Source organism: Acanthochromis polyacanthus, chromosome 14 (assembly GCF_021347895.1).
Source record: "Acanthochromis polyacanthus isolate Apoly-LR-REF ecotype Palm Island chromosome 14, KAUST_Apoly_ChrSc, whole genome shotgun sequence".
Taxonomy (NCBI): Eukaryota; Metazoa; Chordata; class Actinopteri; family Pomacentridae; genus Acanthochromis; species Acanthochromis polyacanthus.
This window is the reverse complement of record NC_067126.1, coordinates 6360461-6386354: the sequence shown is the minus strand read 5'-3', so window position 1 is coordinate 6386354 and position 25894 is coordinate 6360461. Positions and strand designations below refer to the sequence as shown.

At 37.3% G+C, this 25894-nt stretch overlaps 1 protein-coding gene across 3 annotated transcripts in view; it reads left to right on the top strand.

Annotated features, from left to right (window-relative positions):
* The window catches only part of man1a2 (mannosidase, alpha, class 1A, member 2), a 207278-nt gene that overhangs the window by 80512 nt on the left and 100872 nt on the right, over nt 1–25894 (top strand). For all 3 annotated transcript variants that reach the window (XM_051959126.1, XM_051959128.1, XM_051959127.1), the window contains exon 5: nt 23250–23368. In XM_051959126.1, the coding sequence (XP_051815086.1) occupies nt 23250–23368 (119 nt within the window). The remainder of the gene's footprint in view (nt 1–23249; nt 23369–25894) is intronic.

The window sequence follows — 25894 nt, the reverse complement described above, 5'->3', positions numbered from 1 at the left end:
AAAATGAAAATCTGCATTATTTTACAGTTAACTGGATTAAACTGGACTTTGTTGTAGATGAAAGATGCAAAAGAGCGTGCAGTTCACATGCAAACTGGGCTTTTAAAGAAATAAGGTGCAAAGATAGCTTTACTTTACAATAAAGGTGCAAAATTGCTGTTTTTGTTTGCATCAATAAAGAGCGTCAAGTCTGAGGACTGTATAAAAACAGGCATACAAATAATAGTAATCAGTACAATATGAAAATAGAAATAATAGGCTGAATTTCAGTCACTGTTTGTGTTACATTTAAGACAAATGAGGAGACTAATGCACAAAAGAACTTGGAATTAACATACACATTTGGCTTGTTAACCCGTTGCGCTTCAGTGTCCCGCCCTCGGTACACTTTGAGATCTGCATAAGCAATTTGCTAAATGTCTGAAACTGCAAACGCGATTATACAAACACTATACACCGATGGAAAGCTTAGATTCTCATGTCTTGAAGTCGGTATATACTCCACGAATCGGTCGTTTTCAAGGAAATGCACCTTGCGATGCGCGTCCAATATTCCCTGTATTTCTCATCATATTTTTATTTACAAATACAATATTAGCGATTTTTTTCGTACTGAAAATGACTGGAATTGACTTCAGCTTAAAGGGTTAAAGAAATAAGGTGCAAAAATAGCTTTTTATTTACAATAAAGGTGCAAAATTGCTGTTTTTTGAATCAATAATGAGTGTTAAAAAGTCTGAATACTGAATAAAAACAGACATAGAATTAATAGTAAGCATAGTACAGTATGAAAATAGTCACGTTTGTTACATTTAGGACAAATAAGGAAACTAACGTGCAAAAGAACTTGGAATTAATGTACAAATTGGGCTTATTAAAGAAATAAGGTGCAAAAATAGCTTCTATTTACAATAAAGTTGCAAAATTGCAGATGTTTACTATAATAAATAGTATTAAAAAGTCTAAATACAGCATAAAAATAGAAAAAAAAAGTGACTTCTTGTTAAAATATTTCATATCCGTTCTGTCATCTGACAATAAAAACAGAATAATATGTAAATGGAGCACCTTTATTTGAAATTTGCCTGAATAAAATGCAGTGTATGAGAGCTGGATGTAAAGAGCTGACTGCTCTAACTTTCTCTGGCCTCCTTTCAGCCCGTTTTAGCTGCTTTTTTTTAAACCATTTTTAAAACTGACACAGTGGGGAAATGAGGCTCACAGCTTGGGGGGAAGTTACACTTCAAGTTTCTTAACCCTCGTGTCGTTTTAAAGTTTGAAAATGTGGGGAAAAAACATTTTCACAAGGAAAACGTCCACATTTTCAACATTTTTTGGGAAATTTTTGAACATTTTTTCGGGGGGAAAAAGAAATATTTAAAAAACGTTTCTTTAAGAACATTCACATAAAAATCAACCAAAATCCAGCAAAGTTCGCTTGTAAAAATTTAGTTAGGTTTAAAATCACATTTAAAAGATACATAATGGAAAAGTACCAAGAGGAAACGATTTAATAACGCAGCCATGAACAGACTCATGCTCACTGTGTGTGCATGGGCCTGGGTATGGCTGACATTACTTTGATGTTGTACATATAAATACTTGTTCAAGGGAGTAGCCAGCAAGTTTTGCTGCCTGCTTCTTTTGGTTGTGTGTTTGTCATGTGCTCTTTTGGGAGAGAGGGGTGTGGGGTCGGAGTATGTGTGGGCCTGTCATTGTCTTGTCTTTGTCTTGTGTTTGTTGATTGTGATTGTAATAATGTTATATTGTATTGTCTGTTGTTGTGAGTGATGTCGAGTGAGGGGCTGGAGCCTTATAAGTGTAAGCTTCTTCCATCCCCTTTTCAAATCACAAGAATGTAAATTTGTATTTATATATATATATATATATATATATATATATATAATTATTATTATTTGTTGTAAAAAGTATGAACTATGTTATTGCACCCCAGTACTGATTTGAAATTTAAAAAAAAAAAAAGTTCTTACTGAAAACATTAGAAGTTTTACTGATATTTATGTAATCACTTTAGATATTTTTTTGGAAGATTTTTACTCATTTTTTTGAAAACTTTTACAAGAATTTTATTTTGGCCAAATTTGGGGAATTTTTTAAAATAAAAATTTTAAGGGAAGCTTTTAAGGAATTATTGGAATTTTCATCCTGAAGGTTTTGCAAATTTTCAGAAATTTGAGGAATTCTTTTGCTGAATTTTTGGATTTTTTTCAGACAAGGAAACACTTTTTTTGGTGCCTGTAAATGAAGACAGCAGGAGGGTTAATAAATACTTTTTACCCTGCTGTGGAGGATCATGGGTGTTGTTTTCTCGGCGTTGCTTCTCTCCATGGATTTCATTTGTGACCTTATTGAAGTGATTTCAGTGGATTTAGTCTTTGAACACCATCCAGCGGTGAGTGAGTCTCTGCTTCATCGGCTTCCCTCAGCCTGATGATTTTAAACTGGAGGTGAAGAATGTCTTTGTGGTAAATGATAGCGTCCTGATGTAGCTGCTCCGGCTTCTTCCATTATGAGATTACTTTGGTGTTTTGCCCGTGGAGGTGATCCGCTGCTTTATCTCACTTGGCACTCGCAAGTTTCAGCCAAGAATTCTCAACAACAAAACGTTCTCTTCCTCCGATCAAAGGAAGCTCTCTGCATCGATTCTGTTCGGCCACAAAGCCAGATCACACCCCGCTTTGATTTCCAGCTTTTCCGATCGGTGTGATCTCCTGGATGCGTTCGCTCCGCCTCGTCGTGTCTCTGCAGGGTTTTGTCCCGATGTCACAGTAACCCGTGAGCGAGCTTCTCCCTGCATCTGGGTCATGAGCTGACATGATCGGCTTCCAGAGGTGAAGCAGGGGCACCACGGCGGAGCGCCCATGGGTGACGACCGGTGACTCACAGCAGAGCGGCAGCACAAACGGCATGTTTATGTGGAGCAGAGAGATCCAGAGGAGCAGGTTCATTCTTAGTGCCAAGACGTGACACGGTTACAGCCACAAAGCCTCATGGGAAACGGCTGGAAGCAACAAAAAAACAACAATGCAAGTGCAGAGATTGTATAAAGGTGGTGCTCTGAAACTATTAATATCACACGCTAAAAATACAGACAAAGAAAAGGTTTTGTATTCATTTTATATTCAAAAGTGACAAGTAAAAGAGGTTTTTATCAACAAAATGCACTGAAATATGCTGAATATCTGTTCAAGGTGTAGCTTTTAATTCTGATAATATGCAGGGATTTTAATGAAACAAAATACATAGAATTTTAGACATTTAATTTATAATAATTTAAATAATGCTAATAATAATAATAAATAATAGTAATAATAAAACTGTAATTCTTTTGTTTAGATTTTTGTCATTATTATTATTATTAATAGATTATAATATATTAATGTTGTTATTATTAATTTTATTTTTAAGTTTCAATAAAATCTAAAATAATAAATAATAATAATTATTAATTTAATATAATTATAATAATGTCATATGATAATTATTTCCATTAATCTATTTTTTTTTTACAATTGAATAAAGTATAAATAGTAAAAATTACAATAATTTTACTAATAATTATTAATTCTGTAATAGTAATGTCCATTTTTTGTTGCTTTCTAAATTTTCTCTATTTTTTCTCGTTTTGTTTTGTGTCATTTCTCATTTTTTGTCACTTTATGTCTCGCTTTCGTCATTTTGTGTCTCGTTTTGCAGTATTTTGTCTTGTTTTTGTTGCTTTTTTGTTTGACTTGTCATTTGTTTCATGTTTTTGTCATTTTGTTTCTCATTTTTGTCATTTTGTGTTTCTTTTTTGTCTTGTTTGTGTTGTTTGTCTAATTTTTGGTTGTTTTGTTTCTCGCTTTCGTCATTTTTGTTTCTCATTTTTGTCAGTTTTTTGATACTGTATAATTTTTTGTCTAATTTTTTTGTCTTTTTTGTTTTTTTATATCGCTTGTTTCATTTTTGGTCATTTCTTTCTCACTTTGCCATTTTGTGTCTAATTTTCGTAATATTTTGTCTTGTTTTTTGTCTTTTCTTTAATCTGATTTTTGTCGTTTTTATCACAAAGTAAAATACTGTTATTCAGTTCCTGATACCTTCCTTAAATGTGAACTTTTTTGCACTAAAACAAAGGAAACATTTGGAGTTGTGGTTATTTATAGGTTAATATGTTGTGATTTTTCTGGTTACTTTAGATCAGGTTGGGCTGAATGTGGAACCTGAACTAAATGAGTTTGACCTGCCTGGTTTCCACGCTCTGCTTGTCATACAGCTACTCTGTCCACAAAGACGCCAAGTTGCTGATCGTCTCATTTGCAAATCAGCAGCGTGCAGAAGTCTTTTTTTAAAGCTAAGCGCTGCCATTTGTCTCAGGCCTGAGTATATTAGTGTGTATTAGAATAAAGTGCTCGCCGTGCGCTCTGTCGGGACGGATTGATGCTGAAGATGCTGAATGGCTCTTCCTCTTCCTCACAGTTTGCCTTCAGTTTTACGAGTGTCGGCCTCCGGAAGCTTTCATCCAAAGAACTTTATGGCTCCATTAATGTATACATTTTTTATTGCGCTTCATTCCAGTAAGCTTCTAGAAGTATTGTGCACAAATGGTGGCTGATCAGTAATGAACAGGAAGACATTTAATCAAAATTATTTGACACAATCCACTGTGGCTTTGTCAACAGAAATATATGTCATTGTTTACAGGATGCCACTCAGTCAGACTTTTTAAAAACTTTTTCCAAACATCTCACCAGGATGAATGGTATTTGACTGTAAATAAAGGAGAAAAAAGAGGTAATTTTAAAAGAAGTCATTTTCAGGCATGTAGCTGCCTTTATTTTTGTCTAAAACCAGTTTAAATGGGATTAATTGCCTTTTTGCCATTTTATGTTGAAGTTAAATACTATCAACAATCAGTTTTTACTTCCAAACTGTTCTTCTGTTGGCAATGTTCTGTTGTCATGATTTAGTTTTCAACTTTCATTGACGTTTGGCTCAAAACTTTTCAGCAATACTTTATTGCAAAAAATGCTGAATAATAACCTTTTTTGCATGTTCATATTGTGTTTTTTTATATGTTACAACATCCAAAACCTCAACATACTGCAAAATTGGACTTTATAATCAGTTTGTTGAGCTTCCTGTCAGATGTTTTAGACAGGAAGTGGTTATGTTCATGGAACCTTTCCTGTACAGATTTGAGTTTTTAACAGTTGAATCAAGGACCAGAGAGGGGCTAAAAAGCATTTATGCAAAAAGAAATGGTAGACTTTCGTCTACAATCACTAAACTCTGCTGTTGGATCTTTTGAAGTTAATGTGGTCGTTTTTCTAGATCCTTTTTAGATGTTTTCTTCTTCAAGTTAAACCTTCTGAACTCTGAGAAGTCTCTGCGTTTTTGTTTATTTGCTCTTGTCACATTTTCACTCACTGTGGGCTCACTTTTCACTTTATCAAGACTTTATTACAAAAGAAATGCCAAAAAATAAGAAGTGGTGAACACATTTAACAAATGGAGCCAATGGATAGACATCTGTTTCCAAGAAATAGAGTGTGAGAGAGGCAACCAAGACACCCATGACTCCTTTGAAGGAGTTATGTCCATTTTGTGTTTTTCATATATATATATATATATATATATATATATATATATATATCCCGTTAAACTTCAGTGTACCGCCGGTGTTACACTTACTAATTTGCATAGGAATTTAAAAAATGTCCGAAGGCTGCAAACGCGATTATACAAAGACTATACGCCGATGGAAAGCTTAGATTCTCATGAATCCGCCGGTATAAACCACTTTCAGATATGATTACCACAGCGGGTAATATGAACGCATTTGTCCGACAAACAACGAATATCCATCCATCCGTTCTCTATACACGGCTTCAACGTACACAGCGCGACTTACATTTCCGGGTTCATTATTACACACAGATGAAAATATTCCACAAAAAACGGCCATAATCCAACCTTGGACATCCAGACGAAACAAGCCAGTAAAATATTTTGTCCAAACATGTCCTGAAGTCGGTATAACATCCACGAATCGGTCGTTTTCAAGGAAATGCACCTCGCGATGCGCGTCCAATATTCCCTGTATTTCTCGTCATATTTTTTATTTACAAATCGAATATTAGCGGGTTTTTTTGTACTGAAAATGGCTGGAATTGACTGCAGCTTAAAGGGATATACTAGAACATACAGTACATCAGGAGACTACAAAATTGGATTTCTAGAACTTCCTTGGAAGACCTTTTAGACAGGAATTTGTTACTTTCATGGACAAACCTCTAAATCTGTATCTTTACTGCACAGATTTGACTTTTTAATGGTTGAATGAAGCACCACAAAGGGACTAAAAAGCATTTATACAAAAAGAAGGGGTAGGTTGACTAATTTTTCACTTTAACAAGACTTTATTGCAAAAAATTCTGACAAAATAAGAAGCTGTGAACCCATTAAACCCATAGAGCCAATGGGATTGACATCTGCTCTGTTAAACATCTTCTTTGGTGTGTTTCTTTATTTTTTTTAACCTTCTTTGCATGTCCATTTAGTGTTTTTTTTTCTATGCTAAAACAGACAAAGCATTAAAAATCAAGAGACTACAAAAATACTCTTCTTCAAGATTGACTTCTTAAGTGTTGTATAACACCTTTTAGACAGGAAGTGCGTATGTTCATGGAAAAACCTCTAAATCTGTAACTTTACTGCTCAGATTTGAGTATTTAATGGTTGAATCAAGCACCAGAAAGGGACTTAAAAAGCAGATTTGTTTGGTTTTGTCCTGAACAACAACAGCCCTATCCAAATAACTGAAGCTCTGACCAATTTAGCTTTATTAAATCTCTAAACTAGAGGTGTAAACAGGCCCAAAAGCAATGGTTCTTCCTTTGGCTTAGCAGCACATATCGATCCGTCCAGGCTTTTTGCCAAGAAGACGAGCATATTTACTTTGTCGTGCGACAGAAGGTCGTTGAATATTGGTTCAGATGCCGTACTTATAGCATGTACAGGTATATGTGGATCACCTTGGGCAGTAATTCTTCGCTTTGGCCTGAAAGGAAATAGTCCTCAGAGCTTTGTTCTTGTTGGTTTGCCTCGATCATTGCATCTGAAGCTTGTTATATTCTCAGACAGGCAACCTGGAGCTTGGAACTGTGGCTCCAGTAGCTTTTTGTACTACTAGCTGTATTTTTTCCTTTAATTTATGCAAAAGGAAGCAGCAGGTTTTCTTATACAATCACAAAACTGTGCTTTTGAGGTTAGTGTGACGTTTTTTGAAGTCTTTTGGAGATCTTTGCTTGTTCAAGTTTAATCTTCTGAACTCCAGTAAGTTTCTGCATGTTTATTTATTTATTGTTGGCTCCTGTGACATTTTTACTCACTGTGGACTCATTTTTCACTGCAATGTAAAGTATAAAAGCGGCACTATCATGATTAGACATAGAAAAATGTCAAAGGTTGAATTCTTCACAGTATATATTTTATGAGAAGTCTTTGAAAAAGCTCAACATACTATAGATATTTTACTACTGGCATTCTTTCTGTTTCTATACTTGTCTCCTGGCTGCAGTTCTGCTGAAAAATCCTTGAATTTTTGCAAAGTGAAAATAATGGCTTTTGGTTGTGTTGAGGACTGCAGATTTATTTTATTTTTTTTCTGTTTAATTTTAGCACAAACGGTGCATTTTAGGGACTTTTTTTTAATTATTCCGACTATTAGTCTTCAAAAAAGACCAATAATTGATATTTTGAATATTTCAACATTAAATATTATATTTTTGACTGCATTTGATAGCAGAGAACTTGCTATTCATAATGAGATTTTAGCAACACGATCGATTGAGTGTTTTTACTCTTGCAGTTCTTCTAAATTTTCTTAATATTTCACTGTTTTACCACTTTTATTGTCCACTAAGATCTTGAAGCTTTATTATTGCTTTCCAGACTCTGTTTCAGGTTAATCTGTGGCTACCTTCTAACTTAGCTGTTAGCTTAGCTTTAGCCACTGTGAGAGAAGCTAGTTTCCTGGTTGGTGTTTTTTGTTCAGCTTTTTTGAGTTGTTTCTCTGCTAGTCATTTCTGAGACCACAGACTGATGACAGACAGAGAGGATTCTACAACAGACCTAAAGTAGAACATTTAGTATCGAAAATCGTTTATTACCATCAATAATACCGATAATCAGAAAAACAGTGTTTTGCCATTGAGTCGGACCTAGTTACGTGGAACTAGTTGTTGAGTGGAGCGGACGAATATGTTGTCACGCGGCGCTATAAAATGGCTTTTTGTTTACATTCTCTGGTTGTACGCCACCTTGGATTGTGCTACATTTGCAAACTTTTTGTCCTTCATTATGGCTCCCAAGCGCAAGCCAGTCTCTTCTGATGCTTCGAAGAAAGGGAAAGCCATCTCCATGGCGGTGAAATTAGATGGAATAAAATGCTCCAGTTGTAAAAACAGTGGAACATATTCTTTCATCTTCTTGTAAAATGAGTCAAACATGCATGAAAGTTGTATTCATGACTTTTCAGAAGAACTGATCGATATCGTGATGCACGTAACCGGTTTGTTTACATTTGTGCCGGAATTCCAACTTACGGCGGAAATCGACTCGCATCGATCCATAGGAAAGGAACTCCAACGTAAGTCGAGGTCTCCCTCTAATCGACCAGGTTGATCATCGGTTTATCCCCATTGAGGTCAGTCTGGAAGTGGAATATCTGATGATTGTTTCCGTTTCTTGCTTTCATAAATGTCATAATTTAGATTTGAAGAAAAGATAGCATGAGTTTTGAACCCACTGGCAGGTTTTGGGGTTGATAGGGTTAACTTCACCCCATTTCTTTCATACTTTAAAGCTCATATCCACAGCTCCCTCATCAGCCCCCCGATTAAAATCTCCCATTTCACTAATGTATGTTTTTGCTGCTGATGGTGAATTTGTGTTTCACTGATTACTACTCAACAATCGAGATGATTTTCCCCCGTTGGATGAAAACGACCTGCTGCTAAACTGAAAACAATGACGCCCTTGAAAGGACCACACGTTGGCGGTGTGGATGATGAGGGGGAGGATGGAGTCGGGTGAGAGGGTTGACTGATGATGGCTTCATAATGATTGCCTGAGGAGCCAAAGCTGCCTCCTATATGAGAGGGAGGACAGATAGAAGTACAGCTGAGCCTTCGCTGAGCTCCATCCCTCTTAGTTACCATTTCTGTGCCTGTCAGGCTTCACAATCTGCTGCTGGATGCTGTGAGGGTACAGCAGTAACTAGGGCTGCACGATTATGGCCAAAATGGTAATCACGATTATTTTGATCAATATTGTAATCACGATTATTAATCACAGTTGTTCATCATATTACAGAAAATATCTGTATTTTTAATGCACTACATTTAAGCGAACAATATACTAAGCATTTTCAATGCAAAATGAAACTCTAAATAAGAATAAATGATAAATAATAGTAAAATAAAATTTGCCCAAGAATTTAAAATTTACCAAGTGGTAACTGAAAAAAAAGTGCTACTCAGAGTGCAATCACGAAGTGCAACTCAATGGAAACAATTACACTTTGGAGAAATAATTGCGCGAGGGGATCACATATTTATTGTCCTGTGTTTTGACTATTTTTCTGAAGCCCTCATTGCTCACTGTATTTATTGGACACATGTCTTTGGCCAAATAAAACCATATTGCGTCCGTTATCTCTGTGTGTATTTGGGAGGTAGCTGATATGGTGTTTCCTGATGCAGGGTCGCTGTAATGGTTGTCTGGGTTGCCGCTGGACACGGCCGGGCATTTTGTGAATCAACGTTAGCTTTAGCCTTCATGCATTCCTCATATTTGCGTTTGTGATGTTTTTTCAGATGGTTAAATAGATTAGTTGTGTTACTGTGCGGGGCAGACACAACTCTGCTACACTCTTTACTTATGACTTGTTCTTGTTTAACGTCACTTGCCCTGAATCCGAAACAAGTCCAGACGATGGATGCTGATCCGTTTCGAGCCACTAGCTCCTCACCATGATGCTCCTCATCTCCAAATGCTGCTGTACTTTCTTGTCTCGACATGACTCGCTCTCATCAGCCCAGTCCACTGAGTGATTTGAGGCTGCTGCTGCAGGGTGCGCTCGCTTCTTATTTAGGCAGCTTAATGAAGCCTTAACCATGTGTTCGCCTCCTGGTGGTTGGCTGACTACTGGTTGACAAGGCGCTTGATAAGATATGCACCAGAGCCCACATTTTAAATGTAAATATCGCAAATGATCAAGTTAATTTAATTGTGGCAGCCAAAATCGTGATCGCGATCAAAATTTGATTAATTGTGCAGCCCTAGCGGTAACCGTGGCAGGGTCGCGAGCTGAAATGTTTGGTGCTTTTTTTTTTTGCTATAGTGGATAACTTAGCATCCTTGTATTTATTTTTTGTGTATTATGGAAGAGGGATTTATCTTCTTTGGTGTTTCCTAAAGGTTCTTCTTGCAAAATGGTTTGTTTTTTTCTTATCCAAATCCAGCTATGCTAAAAAAAAATCTCTACCATACCAGATTATGAAGCCAGCTTAGCTTAATGTTGTCATTTTTTTAAATTTTTGGCGCCATAAATACAATTACAACTGGAAAAGTTCCTTAAATTCTCATTAATACAGAAAAATGGACAGCTATACGTGACCCATTTATTCACATCAATAGGTCACACGTTATATTTAACCCTTTACGCTTCAGTGCGTCGGTACACCTACGACGCACTGTTTACTAATTTGAATAGGAATTTCAAGAATGTCCGACGGCTGCAAACACGATTATACAAACATTATACGCCGATGGAAAGCTTAGATTCTCATGAATCCGCCGGTATAAACCACTTTCAGATGCGATTACCACAGCGGGTGAGAAAAACACATTTGTCCGACAAAAACAAATATTCATCCATCCGTTCTCTATACACGGCTTCAACGCACACAGCGCGACTCACATTTCCGGGTTCATTATTACACACAAAAAAAAGATTCCACAAAAAACGGCCATAATCCAACCTTTTACATCCAGACAGCACAAGCCAGTAAACTATTTTGTCCAAAACATGTCCTGAAGTCGGTATAAAATCCCCGAATCGGTCGTTTTCAAGGAAATGCACCTCGCGATGTGCGTCCAATATTCCCTGTATTTTTCGTAATTTTTTTTATTTAAAAATAGAATATTAGCGATTTTTTTGTACTGAAAACGGCTGGAATTGACTGAAGCTTAAAGGGTTAAACAAAATAAGTAAAGTATACTGTAAAATAATGTGCAGATTATGCTGGTAGAAGAAATAAGATGGAAAATTGTGCTGGTATTTTACTATAGAGTATTAAAAAGTCAGAAAAATAAAAACAAAATGGCTGCATCCATAATATTAAGATCACTGACTGCTCACGACTGTATATATAGGACTGCATGATATCAGAATAAAATTAAACCGCAATCTTTAGTTTTCCAGATATGAAAAGTTGAGGGAAATTTCACCAGCTGACTTTAATAACTTTATTTGGAAACAATGAAACAGTTTTCAGGGTTCTCGCCAGGATTTTTTTTCAGCGTAACGGCAGGTCCTCCTGCACACGCGCGCGCGCAATAGACGGGAACGGATCAATCGACAGGAAAGTACAGCTGAGGTGGGGAGACATAAATTAATCTAGATAGGCACCCAGTCGATTTAAAACAAACGCACATGGCGTTATCTGTCAAAATAACAGCGCAGCGGCCCTAATCACAGTGGTAACCCTTCCTGTTCGGCCCCGACCGTGGTCAGGAAGCCCGGGGTTAACCCCCTTCACTTCCTCAGCAGCCGTAGAGGCAAAGACACAGGAGCCCAGCCATATTGAAGAACACTGCAGCCTTTGTCTATCAACAGTGGCTGAACCGCACAGTACCGCCGACACAGCAACTACACACCACCTCTCCTCCTCCAACTGCACCGACTGCCCGTCTCTCTCACTCGCTCTCTCTCCCCCCCCCCCCCCCCCCACACACACACACACGCTGCTCTCTCTCCCTCTCTCATTGCGGAGCCACACACTCTCATAACAACAGTGTAATCTGTGAAATGCGCTGGCGTAGCGGCCCTAATCACAGCGTAATCTTTTAAACTGAGCGTAACGGGCCGTTAAGACTGCGTAATGGCCCGTTAGACAGTGTAACGGGCCGTTATGACAGCGTAGCGGGCCGTTACGCTGAAATGCGCTGGCGAGAACCCTGGTTTTTAATGGATTGGGTGATTCTGCAGGAAGTAAATCTGCCTAGAAAAAAAATTAAATAAACAGCTGAATATTGACCTTTTATTGTAGAGAATGTTTGAAACCTGCCTCATATAGAGTTCCTCTGGTGGAGGCATCCAAATCCCAAATCTACAAATGTAAACAAGCAGTGGTTCATCATTTTTTAAATCACATATGGTATAAACTAGGCCGGCTGCTGCAGCTTTGTGCCCTGAGAAGCTTCTAGTCTCCATTCGGTTGTTAATATTCCACTAATTGTGCTGCCCTGCAACATTCTGGATGTCAACTAACTCCTTATCTGTAAATATAGCTCAAAAACAAACCTCTTGTATCCAAGAACTCCTACATTGAAGTAAATAATGTCCTACCAGACATTCCTCAAATAGATTAGTCACTGTGCGAGTTCTCATTTTGTACTGACTAGGATGTGTTTGAGTTAATCTGCCTTACTTTATGAATGCAGTGTCACTGTTGCACACGTTGCAGTGCAGAAATGATATATCATTCAGCCTCTGTGTGAAGATGAAAAAAGCACTCAGGAACAAAAAAAGCATTCAGGTGTAGCGGGTGACATGAAAAATGTACATTCTCGAAAGCTAATGATCCAAGTAGAAGTAAATAAATGAAGGAGAATCATTGTTCCTGCGCTGCATTGCTATATTTTAGTATAATGAAGCAGTCTAGTGCTGAAATCCTGGTATTTCTTGGCAGAGAAAACCACTCTGGTGAAAGCTCGCTAGCCAGGATTCATTAGCTGTTGCGAGTTTTAACACAAGAAGAATCTTTAACTGACTGCTGCTATTCAACAGTTTAGGATTGCAACATTTGAAACTAACGAACCCTGGCCTGCTTCTCTTAGTATTAATTGTTATATCTCCCTTTAGATGAGTGAGCTGTTAGAGTGAAGTGGATTAAATTCTGCCCCTAACAAGACTTTAAATTTACCCTAAGAACTGTTCGATGTGTCCGCCCTTCGCTCCCTTCTTTCCTCTCGGATTAAACTTTCAGTAGAGCTGCCGGTGCCAAATTCGTCAGCAGGAAACGGGAGGATTTGCCTGCCCTTGAGTCCTGCAGGAATGTGCATAAGGCTTCAAACAGAGCAGAGAAAAAGGGGGAAAGTTTCATTATAAAACATTACCTTGCAAGTCCCTCCGGTGCCCACAGGCTTTAGCTTTTTTATTATTGTCTACAGTATATGTGCCAGTATATGTGGCCAGATGATGATCAAGGCTGGAGTCTGCAAAGCACCGAAATATTGGAGGAGACGCTAACTCTGAAGCTGTTAGGGCTTCTTTTAATATTGATATAACTGGCTTGTTTAAGTGACATGCTACAGCACAGTGAACAGAATTATGAGAAGTTTCCGTCTTCATGTGGTTGGTCCTCCTACCCAATTTTTTACATTTAAAAAAAATCAGTACTCCTGGATAGGGCTGCACCTAACGACGCGTCGACGAGTCGTCTGAGCACAATACATCATCAAAAGCGGAAGTGAGTGCGCAATGCAACAGAAATTCCCTTCCGACCGGAGCGCGGAACACGGACGAACGTCGGCGCTGCATCGTGCATGTATTATGCACGATGCAGCGCGGACGTCCGCGTTTAGATACAGCTGTATAGTAAACGCTGACATCCATGTTTACGATAGAATGTGGACATCCGCGCTGCAGCGTGCATACATAATACAAGCACGATGCCGCGCCGACGTTCGTCCGTGTTCCGCGCTCCGGTCGGAAGGGAATTTCTGTTGCATTGCGCGCTCACTTCCGCTTTTGATGACATATCATGCTCAGACGACTCGTCGACGCGTCGTTAGGTGCAGCCCTACTCCTGGATAGAACTACACTATGAAGATTAAAGAAGACTGCAAGAAACTCTGTGAAAAGGATTAAAAACATGAATAGAATTCAAAGGTATTTAATATTTCTGGGAATCAAGTTAAATCTATCTTTAAGAAATGGAAGGAATATGGCTCATGTGCGAATCTTTCTAGAGATGACAATCCTCAAAAACATGGCAGCATCATGGTGTGAAGCACGGTGGTCATGTCATGATATAGAGCATGGTGGTGGCAGCGTCATGATGTGAAGCATGGTGGTGGCGTCATGATGCGAACTAAGACTCGAGAGAAGAATGAGCTGAAGCAGCCTGATTCTGAAACACGGTACATGATATAGTATTTTTTGTAAATTCTTGTCAAAAAAATCCAAACTATACTGACCATCATTCAATGTTGAAAAGCACTTTGTTCAGTTGATACAATCAGGATTCTGCTCCATGAATATGAGGTTGGATTTTGAAGTAGTTGCTGACCTTTTCCTTGCTAAACTACAACATAAAAGCTCATCTTTTGCTCTCCACTCCATTGCCCACGTTTTTACATCCTAACCAACATTCCTTGTTTGACTCAAATTACTTTACTTCAGTTTTTATAGTTATATTAGTCTTTCAGCTACATAAAAGCCTACATTTTCACATTACACTAGACATTTGTATCTAATAAGGCCATTTAAATGTAAGGAAACAACATTTCAATGACTAGGTAACAGTCATGGTGTTGAAAAGGAAAAAGAAAAACCCATTGCTTTCTTAGTTACCAGCTTAAAGCCCCAATATTCTGCATTATAGTCGAGCAGGTAGAAAATTTCAGTGGCTTTTTCGGTTTCTTTTAAATCTGGAGGTAGAAAGATGGAGTGCATGATGAAAAACATTCTTTGTAGAGTTTTTTTTTGTCTCACTGTCTTTGTGGAAGATTGTTGCCTTGAAGCAAATATGTGATTTTCTATTGATTGTAGAGCTGCTAGACCTTCTTCAGATTCTACATCTATTCATTAAATTTCTGATTTTGTTGTCAGGTGTTTTGAAGTTCTTTTTAGAAGAACAGAGAACCAAAAGAAAATTGCACCACTGTAGGCCTTGCTGAAAGACTATCGATTTATCTGTCTATCTACTTATCGTGCTATCGTTCCTTCCATCCATCCATCATTCTGTCGTTCTATCTCTTGATCTATCATTCTATCTATCATTCTGTCGGTCCGTCTGTTCATCCATCCATCCATCCATCTATCCATCCAACTTCTTTCTTCCTCAACCACAATCTCACGTCAGATTAAGTGACATAAACTAAACCGTGAATCTAATTTGCAGAATCTGTTCCGGTTGCCTGCTTTAAAAGATTTACTTTCATTTTGCATGGTTTGTCTTCTTCACCAGGAAAACTCTGTAAATGTGCTCATTTGTAAGACTCGTGGCGTTAAAAACCAAGTACTTTGACACCTGTGCTGTCCAAAACAAACCAGTCCAAATGGCTGCAGATAATGGTGCCACCTGTTTTTTTACAACTGTGCGTTCAAGGTGGGCTCTACGGTGAATAACAAGATAACTGTAGACGGAACCCTGAAGAAAAAAAGCTGGAGTATTATATGGATTTAGTGTATGCAGCCTGTGGATTTGTGCTGTACGATTCACTGTAATCCCTGCTTGGCCTGTAGCGCCAGCGTTTAGTCGAACATATTGTATATAATGTAGGCCTGTCGAATCTGGCATTGAAATTCAGAGCTCGGCTGAGATGGTCCTCTGATGCCTCTCTGTCTTACAGAGTTATTTACTTCCTTTTATTTGTGCAGACAAGTGAAGGCCATCGAGTGACTTAATGGTAGAACCAGTGCTGACGGAAGCTGTCTGGCTCCGGGCCTGGAGGCAGGCATTCGGACTGGGGTTTATCCAGAGAGCTCATCTTGAGCTGGAGGCCCAGTCCAACCAGTAACCCTCTGAGGCACCAAACAGAACACAGCAGATGTTTCGTTCTGGTGCCAAATAAGTTGGTGTCCGGGGGTCTGTTGCCAGCCAGACTGGTCTGGATCGGCCTGGGAAGTTGACTTGGCGTTACCGCCTCTGGGCTTATTACAGAACAGGCTGAAGAGCCACGGTGGACCTGGAGCTGTGACTGATTCTTTCTGCTCTAACAAGGACTAACAAGTTGGAACAAAGACTAAACGACTGAGCTGAATACAAAAGAACAACTCGGTGATGTTCCTTTGTTATGCCAATGAGGCAGCAACAGCCAACGCCCGAGGCGTTGTGGATTCTGGTTGTCAGCCCGTCCTTTCCTTTCTAGTGAACCTGATATCTTTCAAACACCTGGAGGGAATTTCTTCAAATTTGGCACAAACATTTACCTGGAAACAAAGATGCAGTGAGTAAAGGTCAAACTCACTGTGCATTACCTCAGAATATATATTAGCTGCACTGGAGTGAAAAAAAACTTGAATTGAGTTTAATTTACTAATGTAGTTGCAAATGTGCAAGAAAGAGACTAGTGAGGGAGATCACAAAGACACCTATGACTTCTCTAAAGGAGTTCCAAGAGGATCTCCCTGGGGTCAGTCCATCCTTTCCTTTCTTGTGAACCTGATATCTCTCAAACACCTGGATGAAATTTCTTCAAATTTGGCACAAACATTCACCTGGACTCAAAGATGCAATGAGTCAAACTCACTGTGCATTGCCTCAGAATGTATATTAGCTGCACTGATGTGAAAAAACCTTGAATTTAGTTTAATTTACTCATTTAGTTGCACCCATTATTTTCATTTTTTACCTTTTCGTCAGTCCCCACATATAGTGGTAATTTCTTATGTAAATGACAGTCAACAGGAATAAAGGTGCAGATAAAAGTTTTGTACGTTTAAGCCGTTCTTTTTTTACTACATGCTTTTTTCAGTGTCTGAATGTGGAAAGTCAATGATCTGACAGTGCTTGGGCTGCACTACAGTGAATATTGTTGGTCATTTTGTCATATGACTGAAAGTAGTTTCCAGTAGTTGAAGGTTTGTTGGGTGGCATGGAGAGGTTCATGCACTTTTCAGAGGTTTGGTGCACTATTGTTTGTACTATAAAATGTGTCTTAACACTATAAGATGCATTGTAGCACTGGAAGATATGTTTTCTGCAGCTAAACTTAGAGATTCTCCTGAAACACAGCAGATCAGACTGTCAGTAGATGGTACCAGTTACCAATGTTTGCTTGCTCACTGGATCCCTACTGTTACCTCCACGTGTCCCATATTTTGTGAACTCAGTAAATCAGGAAGGCCTGGAGGGAATTTCATTACTTTCAGCACTAATGTCCACTTTGACTCAACCATGAACTAATTAGAATTTTTTGGTCAAAGGACATTGTGACCTCAAAAAATAAATTTTCAGTCAAATTGCAAGAATTCATGCATTAATTATTAAAAAATAACATCTTCATGACATATTTCACGTCATTAGTCTTGTGCCTTTTGTCATTTCAAAAAGCTACACATATAGAAAAGATATATTTTGTAGAAAACGTGTTGGCACCATGAAATACGTCCTGACATTAGAAATCCTGTCTTAACACTGAAAAAATATGTTTTAGTACTAGAAAATGCATCTTGATACAATTAATGAATTTTTAATACAAAAAATACATTAAGACTGAAAAGTACTTAACGCTTGAAAGTACGTCCAAATACTAAAAAATACTTCTTAATGCTAGAAACTACATCCTATGTCTAGAAAATATGTCCTAATACTATAAATTATGTTTTAACTCTATAAAATACATATTAATACTGGAAAATACTTCTTAATGCTAGAAAATGCATCTTACCATGTCTAAATATGTCTTAGCTGTAGAAAATGTTTGTGTGTGTACATATATATTTCTAGATATAGATATGTAATGCCTCATAGCACTTTAAAGTACGTCTTAACACTATAAATTATGTTTTAATACTAGAAAATATGTGTTAAAACTAGAAAATACTTCTTAATGGTAGAAAATGATCTCAACATTAGAAAATATGTCTTAACTCTACAAAATGTTTTACCACGAGAAAATGCTTCTTAACGCTATGAAATCTGACTATAAAATGCACCTAACCTCAAGAAAATGCATGCTAGCACTACAAAACATGGCTTAATACTACAATAATACCTCTGAACACTAGAAAATACTTCTTTACGCTAGAAAATACATCCTAGAAAATACATCATGACACTATAACTTCCATTTTAACAATATAAAATACATCTTACCACTGTGAAATACATCTGAGGGGACTAGAAAATACATCTTAATGCTAGAAAATATGTTTTAACAGTCTACAATAGACGTTTTAACACTATAAACAGCATCTTAGTGCTATTAATTATTCTTCAATATAGAAAAAATGTTAAAACTAGAAAGTACTTCTTAAACCTAAGAAATACATCCTAACTCTAGAAAATATGTCTGTACGCTGTAAAAAAGAAACAAAGAAGCCTTAACGCTAGAAAATACATTTTAACACTGGAAAGTACTTCTAAAAGCTTGAAAATTCATTGTAACACTGTAAAATACATCTTGGCACTCTAGCACATACGTCATTGCACTATGACTTATGTTTTAACACTGTAAAATACTAACACACAAAATATGTTTAACACCCATAAACTCATCTTAATGCTTTAAAACAAGTTTTAATACTAGAAAATAGCCATCAGAAAGACATAATACTTGGTTAGTGACCTTTGATTGTGCGCTACTTTTCACGATGCATTGTGGGATACTTGGAACACATTATTTAAGGTGCAACAACTGTAAGATTTTCCAGTGTCCCAGTTCTTCTGATTGATGCACAGACCTCACAGTGAACCCATCTCATTGACTTTGCTGAAGCAGACAAACTTTCAGTCAAACTGGACCATCCAGAGGATCTGTAGCTGCTGTCCTTGGAGTCCTCGCTCAGCTGTACGGTTTCCAGCGTTGGATGGAACAGTTGGACGATGAACATGTTCAGAGGGTGTAATGCAGAGAACAAACTACAAACATGGATGCCCATGCACCATCTCTGCAGCTTCCTCCGTCCTCATCTCCTTCAAACCGCTAATGAATTCCTGCTACATCTCCGACACGCATACCTGAGCTCTCCATCGTCTCCCAGAGCTTTACAGAGCGGCAGCACGGAGTCTGAATAAAGGGCTCCAGTGAATTCACAGCGGAGAAGCTCTAATGAAACCGGCACACGGCGGGCGTTCGACAGTGGCTGATAATGGAGGAGGAGGAGAGAGAGAGAGAGAGGTGGAATGGTGATAGATGGAGAGAGGGTTTAGAAGAGAGACTCCAGTGGAAGCAGGGGGAAGGTGTGATTCAATCAGAGCAGGACAAAGCAGCTGACATGCATCTGTGTCAGGAGTCACCGTGATTCCCCAAATATACCTCATCCCAGTCAATTTGTCTCAGATGCGCAGCGCTGGCAGCCCTCTACCTCCTCTGTGAAGTTCAGCTTCATGATGCTGTCGCATGAACAGTGGAAGCTCACGGCAGCCGTTTCTACGAAGATGTCAGGTGGAATCGAAGGGAACTTTGAAATGTTGCAGCAAAAAATTTTAAAAATATTTTTATTTAAAGTAAAAATGTGTGTTCAAGGATTTTAAAAATGGTAAATGGGTTTTTATTTCCTGTTGTATTACAAATTTTCCCTGTTTGTTAAATTACAGATAATAGCTGGTAAAATCACAGAAAAATGAGCCCTAAAAAAATGGCCAAAACTGTAAATAATGTCTAAATTAAACACTATATTCACTGTATTTAAATCAACATAAAACATCTATCTTTTTACATTTATTTGAAGCAAAAATTATGTGTTAAAGCATTTTTTTCAAAGTTGTAATGTTTTTTAACAGTTATTTTACAGATTTTTCACTGTTTTTTAAAAATTCTGATAATGGCTAATAAAATCACAGAAAAATAGAATTAATTTATATCCTAACCCCTTAAAAAGTGACCAAAATTGTAAATAATATCTAAATTAAACACTATTTTTTACAGTATTTAAATCCGAAAACAACATCTGTCATTTTACAGTTATTTGCTGTTATTTAAAAGAAAAATTATGTGTGGTAAATTGTTTTTAAAATTGTAAATAAGTTTTTGTCCAGATTTTCTCAGTTTTTTAAAATTTCAGTTAGTAGGTGGTAAAATCACAGAAAAATAAACCTTAAAAAATGACCAAAATTGTAAATAATGTCTAACTTTACTGTATTTAAATCACCCAAAAATCTATCATTTTACAGTTATTTAAAGAAAAATATATTTGTTAAAATATTTTTTAAAAGTTGTAAATAGTTTTTTAAAAATACTTATTTTCCAGATTTTTCCCTGTTTTTTAAATCACAGATAATAGCTAGTAAAATCACAGAGAAATAGAGTTAATTTATATTCCAACCCTTTAAATGACCAAAATTGTAAATAATGTCTAAATTTACTGTGTTTAAATCAGAAAAAAAACATCTATCATTTTGCAGTTATTTAAAGGAAAAATATCTTTATTAAAGTATTTTTTTTATATTGTAAATAATTTAACAGTTATTTTAGAGATTTTTCCCTGTTTCGTTATATTACACATAACAGGGTCGAGGGGACGATAAGAGGGGAAAAGGGAGTATTAGTGGAGGCTTGATGACAAATATGTGGGAATCTGGGTTTGAACGGAGCGATGAGGGAAAGATTATAGAAAAAGCAGCGAGACACTGATGAATGAGAAGCAGCAGATGGTTCGTTTAAAAGGGAGGGCAGATAAAAAGATGGAGCAGAAAGGAGATGGAGAGACGCTCAGGTGTGATCACGAGGTCGTTCCCAAGGTGACGAGAACAAACCCCAAACACGAGTTTTTAAAAAAAGAAGAATGCTTTTAAAAATTCTTACAAAATATTTTGCATTTCAGAGTGAAGCAGGACTCCATTCCGTACTGTTGGTCCCACGTATTACTGTCTCGGTGGCAGCGTTTCTGTAGCTGTGGAGCATAATAATAGTAATAGCTCTGCGGTCCAAAGCCCTGACATCAAACGGCGGTTCTCCGGCTCCAGAACTGTGACACTTCTCCGTCTCAGTGGCGTCACGTTGCTCTGAAGGCCTGAAGCGAACCCGGAGGTGACGGCGGCGACAGACGGAGGAGGTGGGGGGTGGCGTGGAGCAGCAGAGGGGCTCAGCTTGGCCGATCTGTCGGGATCCGGCAGGAGGCCAGAGCTCCTCGCTGTCGGCCTCGCCGCCTGGCCGCCGTGTATTTTTAGAGTGATTTAGAGGTTCCTGTCTGTAATGATAATAACGCTGCAGAGCCCCGTTTGAATGCAGGCCTAGATAAGGAGGGACGGCGGCCAGGCTCAGTCCAAGCCTGATATGAAAGGAGGAAGCTGACTGCTGCTAAATGTGATGTTAATGTATGAACAGCGGAGAATAAAACCCCGATAGCCTCCAAGTTGTAGAAGGAAGATGATCTGATGAGATGTGGGAACGCCTCGCTGCTTTGTTTTACGTGTTAGTGAGGAGGTTTCATTCAATCAGCTGTTTAGTTTTGTTTTACATAGTTATCAGAATCAAAAATACTTTATTGATCCCAGAGGAGAAATGGTATAGCTGCTCCTATTAAAAATCAGAAATATAAAGTGTACAAATATATAGATGAACATGAGTAGAACAATATGTCCTAAAACAAATAGAAAAATATGTCCAAAAAACTTTGAAAAATATGTCCTTAGAAAGTAGAAGAAAGTCACATGAAAATATAAACATAAATATGTCCTACAGAGAATAGAAGAATATGACCTAAAATGTGACCTAAACATATAAACCTAAGTAGAAAAATATGTCTGAAAAAAAGGAAAAATGGCACATAAAAATATAAACGTAAGAAGAAAAATGTCTGAAAAAAAGCAAAAATGTCACCTAAAAATGTAAAGATAAGTAGAAAAATATGTCCTAAAAGAGTAGAAGAATATGACCTAAAAATGTGACCTAAAAATATACACCAAAGTAGAAAAGTATGTCCTAAAAATATAAACATTGGTACAAAAATATGTCCAAAAAATAGGAAAAATATGTCCTAAAAAGAGTAGAAGAATTTCACATAGAAATATAATCAGAAGTCGAAAAATGTCCTAAAAAATAGAAAAATACATCCTAAGAAAAATAGATGAATATGACCTAAAAATATAAACATAAATTAAAAAATGTGTCCTAAAAAATAGAAGAATGTGACCTGAAAATATAGATGTAAGTAGAAAAATGTGACCTCAAAATAAAACCATGAGTAGAAAAATATTTCCTAAAAAAACTAGAAGAATATGACCTAAAAATATAAACATAAATTAAAAAATGTGTCCTAAAAACAGTAGAAAGTCACAGAAAAATAAAACATAAGTAGAAAAATATTTCCTAAAAATGTAAACTTAAGTAGAAAAATATGTGCTAAAAATAGATATCTACATTGAAAAATAGGTCCTACACAGTAGAAAAGTATGTCCTACAAGTAATATCACAAGTTGATTCATATGTTCAGAAAAAGTAGAAAAATATGACCTTAAAAAATAGAAGAATGACCTAAAAATATTAGCATAAATTAAATATTGTCCTAAAAAAGTACAAAAATATGACCTAAAAAAAAACACAAGTAGAAAAATATGACCTAAAAAAGCAGAAAATATGTCCCAAAAATAGAAACATAAGTAAAAAAAAAAAAAATTAAAAAAGTTACACATAAATAGAAAAATATGTCCTAAAAATATAAATATGAGTAGAAAAGTATGTCCTAAAAATGTATTTTAAAGTATAAAAATACGTCCAGAAGTTGTTCTAAAAATGTGGCTCATATCAAATTCATTTTGCTGCCGTTTATTCATTTTATGTTATTTCTCTTTGTTTTTATGTTTTTATTTTTTTTTGGGGGGGGTGAAAGCCTTAACATTTATGAACTGACTGAATGTTGGAAAGAATCATCTTTGCATTGATTCTTGTACAGTTTTCGTCTTCTTCCATGTGAATCTGTGTTTTCTCCTTGAGACTCTGGATCTTTGCTGATTACAGTTTTAATAGCATCTATAAAGACTCATGTGAGCGGTTTCCTGTTTTTAAACTTGGAATTCCCAAAGGCTTTGCACACATATCTAAAGTGTAATTTCACTGTTTTCCTCCAGGTAACTCTCAGCTGGGAGCCTCCATCGTGGACGCTCTGGACACTCTGTACATCATGGGTCTGCACGAGGAGTTCAAGGACGGCCAGGAGTGGATCGAACAGAACCTGGACTTCAGCGTGGTGAGCACCGTCTTTCTTTTATTCACCTAAAATGTGTCAGACGGTCTTAAAAATACAGTTTCTTCCCACTCTGACCAAACATTTTAGCACATCTCAGGAACTTTGTTCCATTTGACGGTTAAGAGAATGGAAGCAACCTTCAGAAATGTCACCAAAAAAGAACATTTGAATTCTTTTTTTACAATTTCTTTCTTCATCTACGAGAGAGAAAATGTACAGAAGTCTGCAAAGTTAGAATTATTCTCGTTTTGTGCTAAAAATCAGCTTTTAGTGGCGTTTTAGTAGTTTAATTTCCTGCTGCTGCTGAGAAATCATGAAAGAAAAATGTTGGAATCAAAGTTGGTAACTGAATGCTTGGTTTTGATGCTGATTAACCGCTCAACCCCCAGCATTTTGGGATATTTCATCGTCGCTGCCCCATTTTTAGCCACTGTGGCCTCATTTTTAACTGCAATTTAAACTCCTGGGCTTTTGATTTTCACGTCAGCACGTGTTTCCATGTAAAAAATGTAGACTCCTTACTGTCATACACACGTGGACAAAATTGTTGGTACCCCTCAGTTAAAGAAGGAAAAACCCACAATTCTCACTGAAATCACTTGAAACTCACAAAAGTAACAATAAATAAAAATTTATTGAAAATTAAATAATCAAAAACAGCCATTACTTTTGAATTGTTGATTAACATAATTATTTAAAAAAACAAACTAATGAAACAGGCCTGGACAAAAATGATGGTACCTCTATAAAAGATTGAAAACTATTTGACCAGAGTGACATGATTAACTCAGGTGTGTCATTTAATTGACATCACAGGTGTTTCCAAACTCATAATCAGTCAGTCTGCCTATTTAAAGGGAGACAAGTAGTCACCCTGCTGTTTGGTGAAAAGGTGTGTACCACACTGAACATGGACAACAGAAAGCGAAGGAGAGAATTGTCCCAGGACATCCGAAAAAAAATTATAGACAAACATCTTAAAGGTAAAGGCTATAAGACCATCTCTAAACAGCTTGAAGTTCCTGTGACAACAGTGGCTCATATTATTCAGAAGTTCAAGACCCACGGGACAGTAGCCAACCTCCCTGGACGTGGCCGCAAGAGGAAAATTGATGACAAATTGAAGAGACGGATCGTTGGAATTGTATCCAAAGAGCCCAGAGCAACCTCCAAAGAAATTAAAGGTGAACTCCAAGGCCAAGGTACATCAGTGTCAGATCGCACCATTCGTCGTTGTTTGAGCCAAAGTGGACTTCATGGGAGACGACCAAGGAGGACACCACTGCTGAAAAAAACTCATAAAAAAGCCAGACTGGAATTTGCAAAAATGCATGTTGACAAGCCACAAAGCTTCTGGGAGAATGTCCTTTGGACAGATGAGACCAAACTGGAGCTTTTTGGTAAGGCACATCAACTCTATGTTCATAGACTCAAAAACCAAGCATACGAAGAAAAGAACACTGTCCCTACGGTGAAACATGGAGGAGGCTCAGTAATGTTTTGGGGCTGCTTTGCTGCATCTGGCACAGGGTGTCTTGAAAGTGTGCAAGGTACGATGAAATCTGAAGACTATCAAGGCATTCTGGAGAGAAATGTGCTGCCTAGTGTCAGAAAGCTTGGTCTCAGTCGCAGGTCATGGGTCTTCCAACAGGACAACGATCCAAAACACACAGCCAAAAACACCCAAGAATGGCTGAGAGAAAAGCGTTGGACTATTCTAAAGTGGCCTTCTATGAGCCCAGATCTGAATCCCATTGAACATATGTGGAAGGAGCTGAAACATGCCATTTGGAGAAGACACCCATCAAACCTGAGACAACTGGAGCTGTTTGCTCATGAGGAGTGGGCCAAAATACCTGTTGACAGCTGTAGAACGCTCATTGACAAATACAGAAATCGTTTAATTGCAGTGATTGCCTCAAAAGGTTGTGCAACAAAATATTAAGTTATGGGTACCATCATTTTTGTCCAGCCCTATTTCATTAGTTTGTTTTTTTAAATAATTATGTTAATCAACAATTCAAAAGTGATGGCTGATTTTGATTATTTAATTTTCAATAAATTTTTATTTATTGTTACTTTTGTGAGTTTCAAGTGATTTCAGTGAGAATTGTGGGTTTTTCCTTCTTTAACTGAGGGGTACCAACAATTTTGTCCACGTGTGTACTTAACTTTGTATAGCAGTTTCTGGGTGTTTTTTACTCAGTGTTGGCTGGAAACAGAGGAAACAGAACAACAAAGTAGAGACAGCTTAAAACTGTAAAGAACAACGAATTTATAACGCCGTAAGTTGTTTTTTACGATTGTTTATTTTACAAAAACTAGAAATCAACATGTACAACATGAAAAGTGATGACTACACGCTACAGATGTTTCACTTACATTTTTGACTTCTTTGCATATTTGGACGTCGTCTCTACAAAGATAGGAAGATGTTTCTCCATGCTGAATGTATCCTCGAACATCTCGCTGCTCTGTTCACAATTTCTGTGCCATGCTGCATTTATTTTATTGATCCAGGATGTT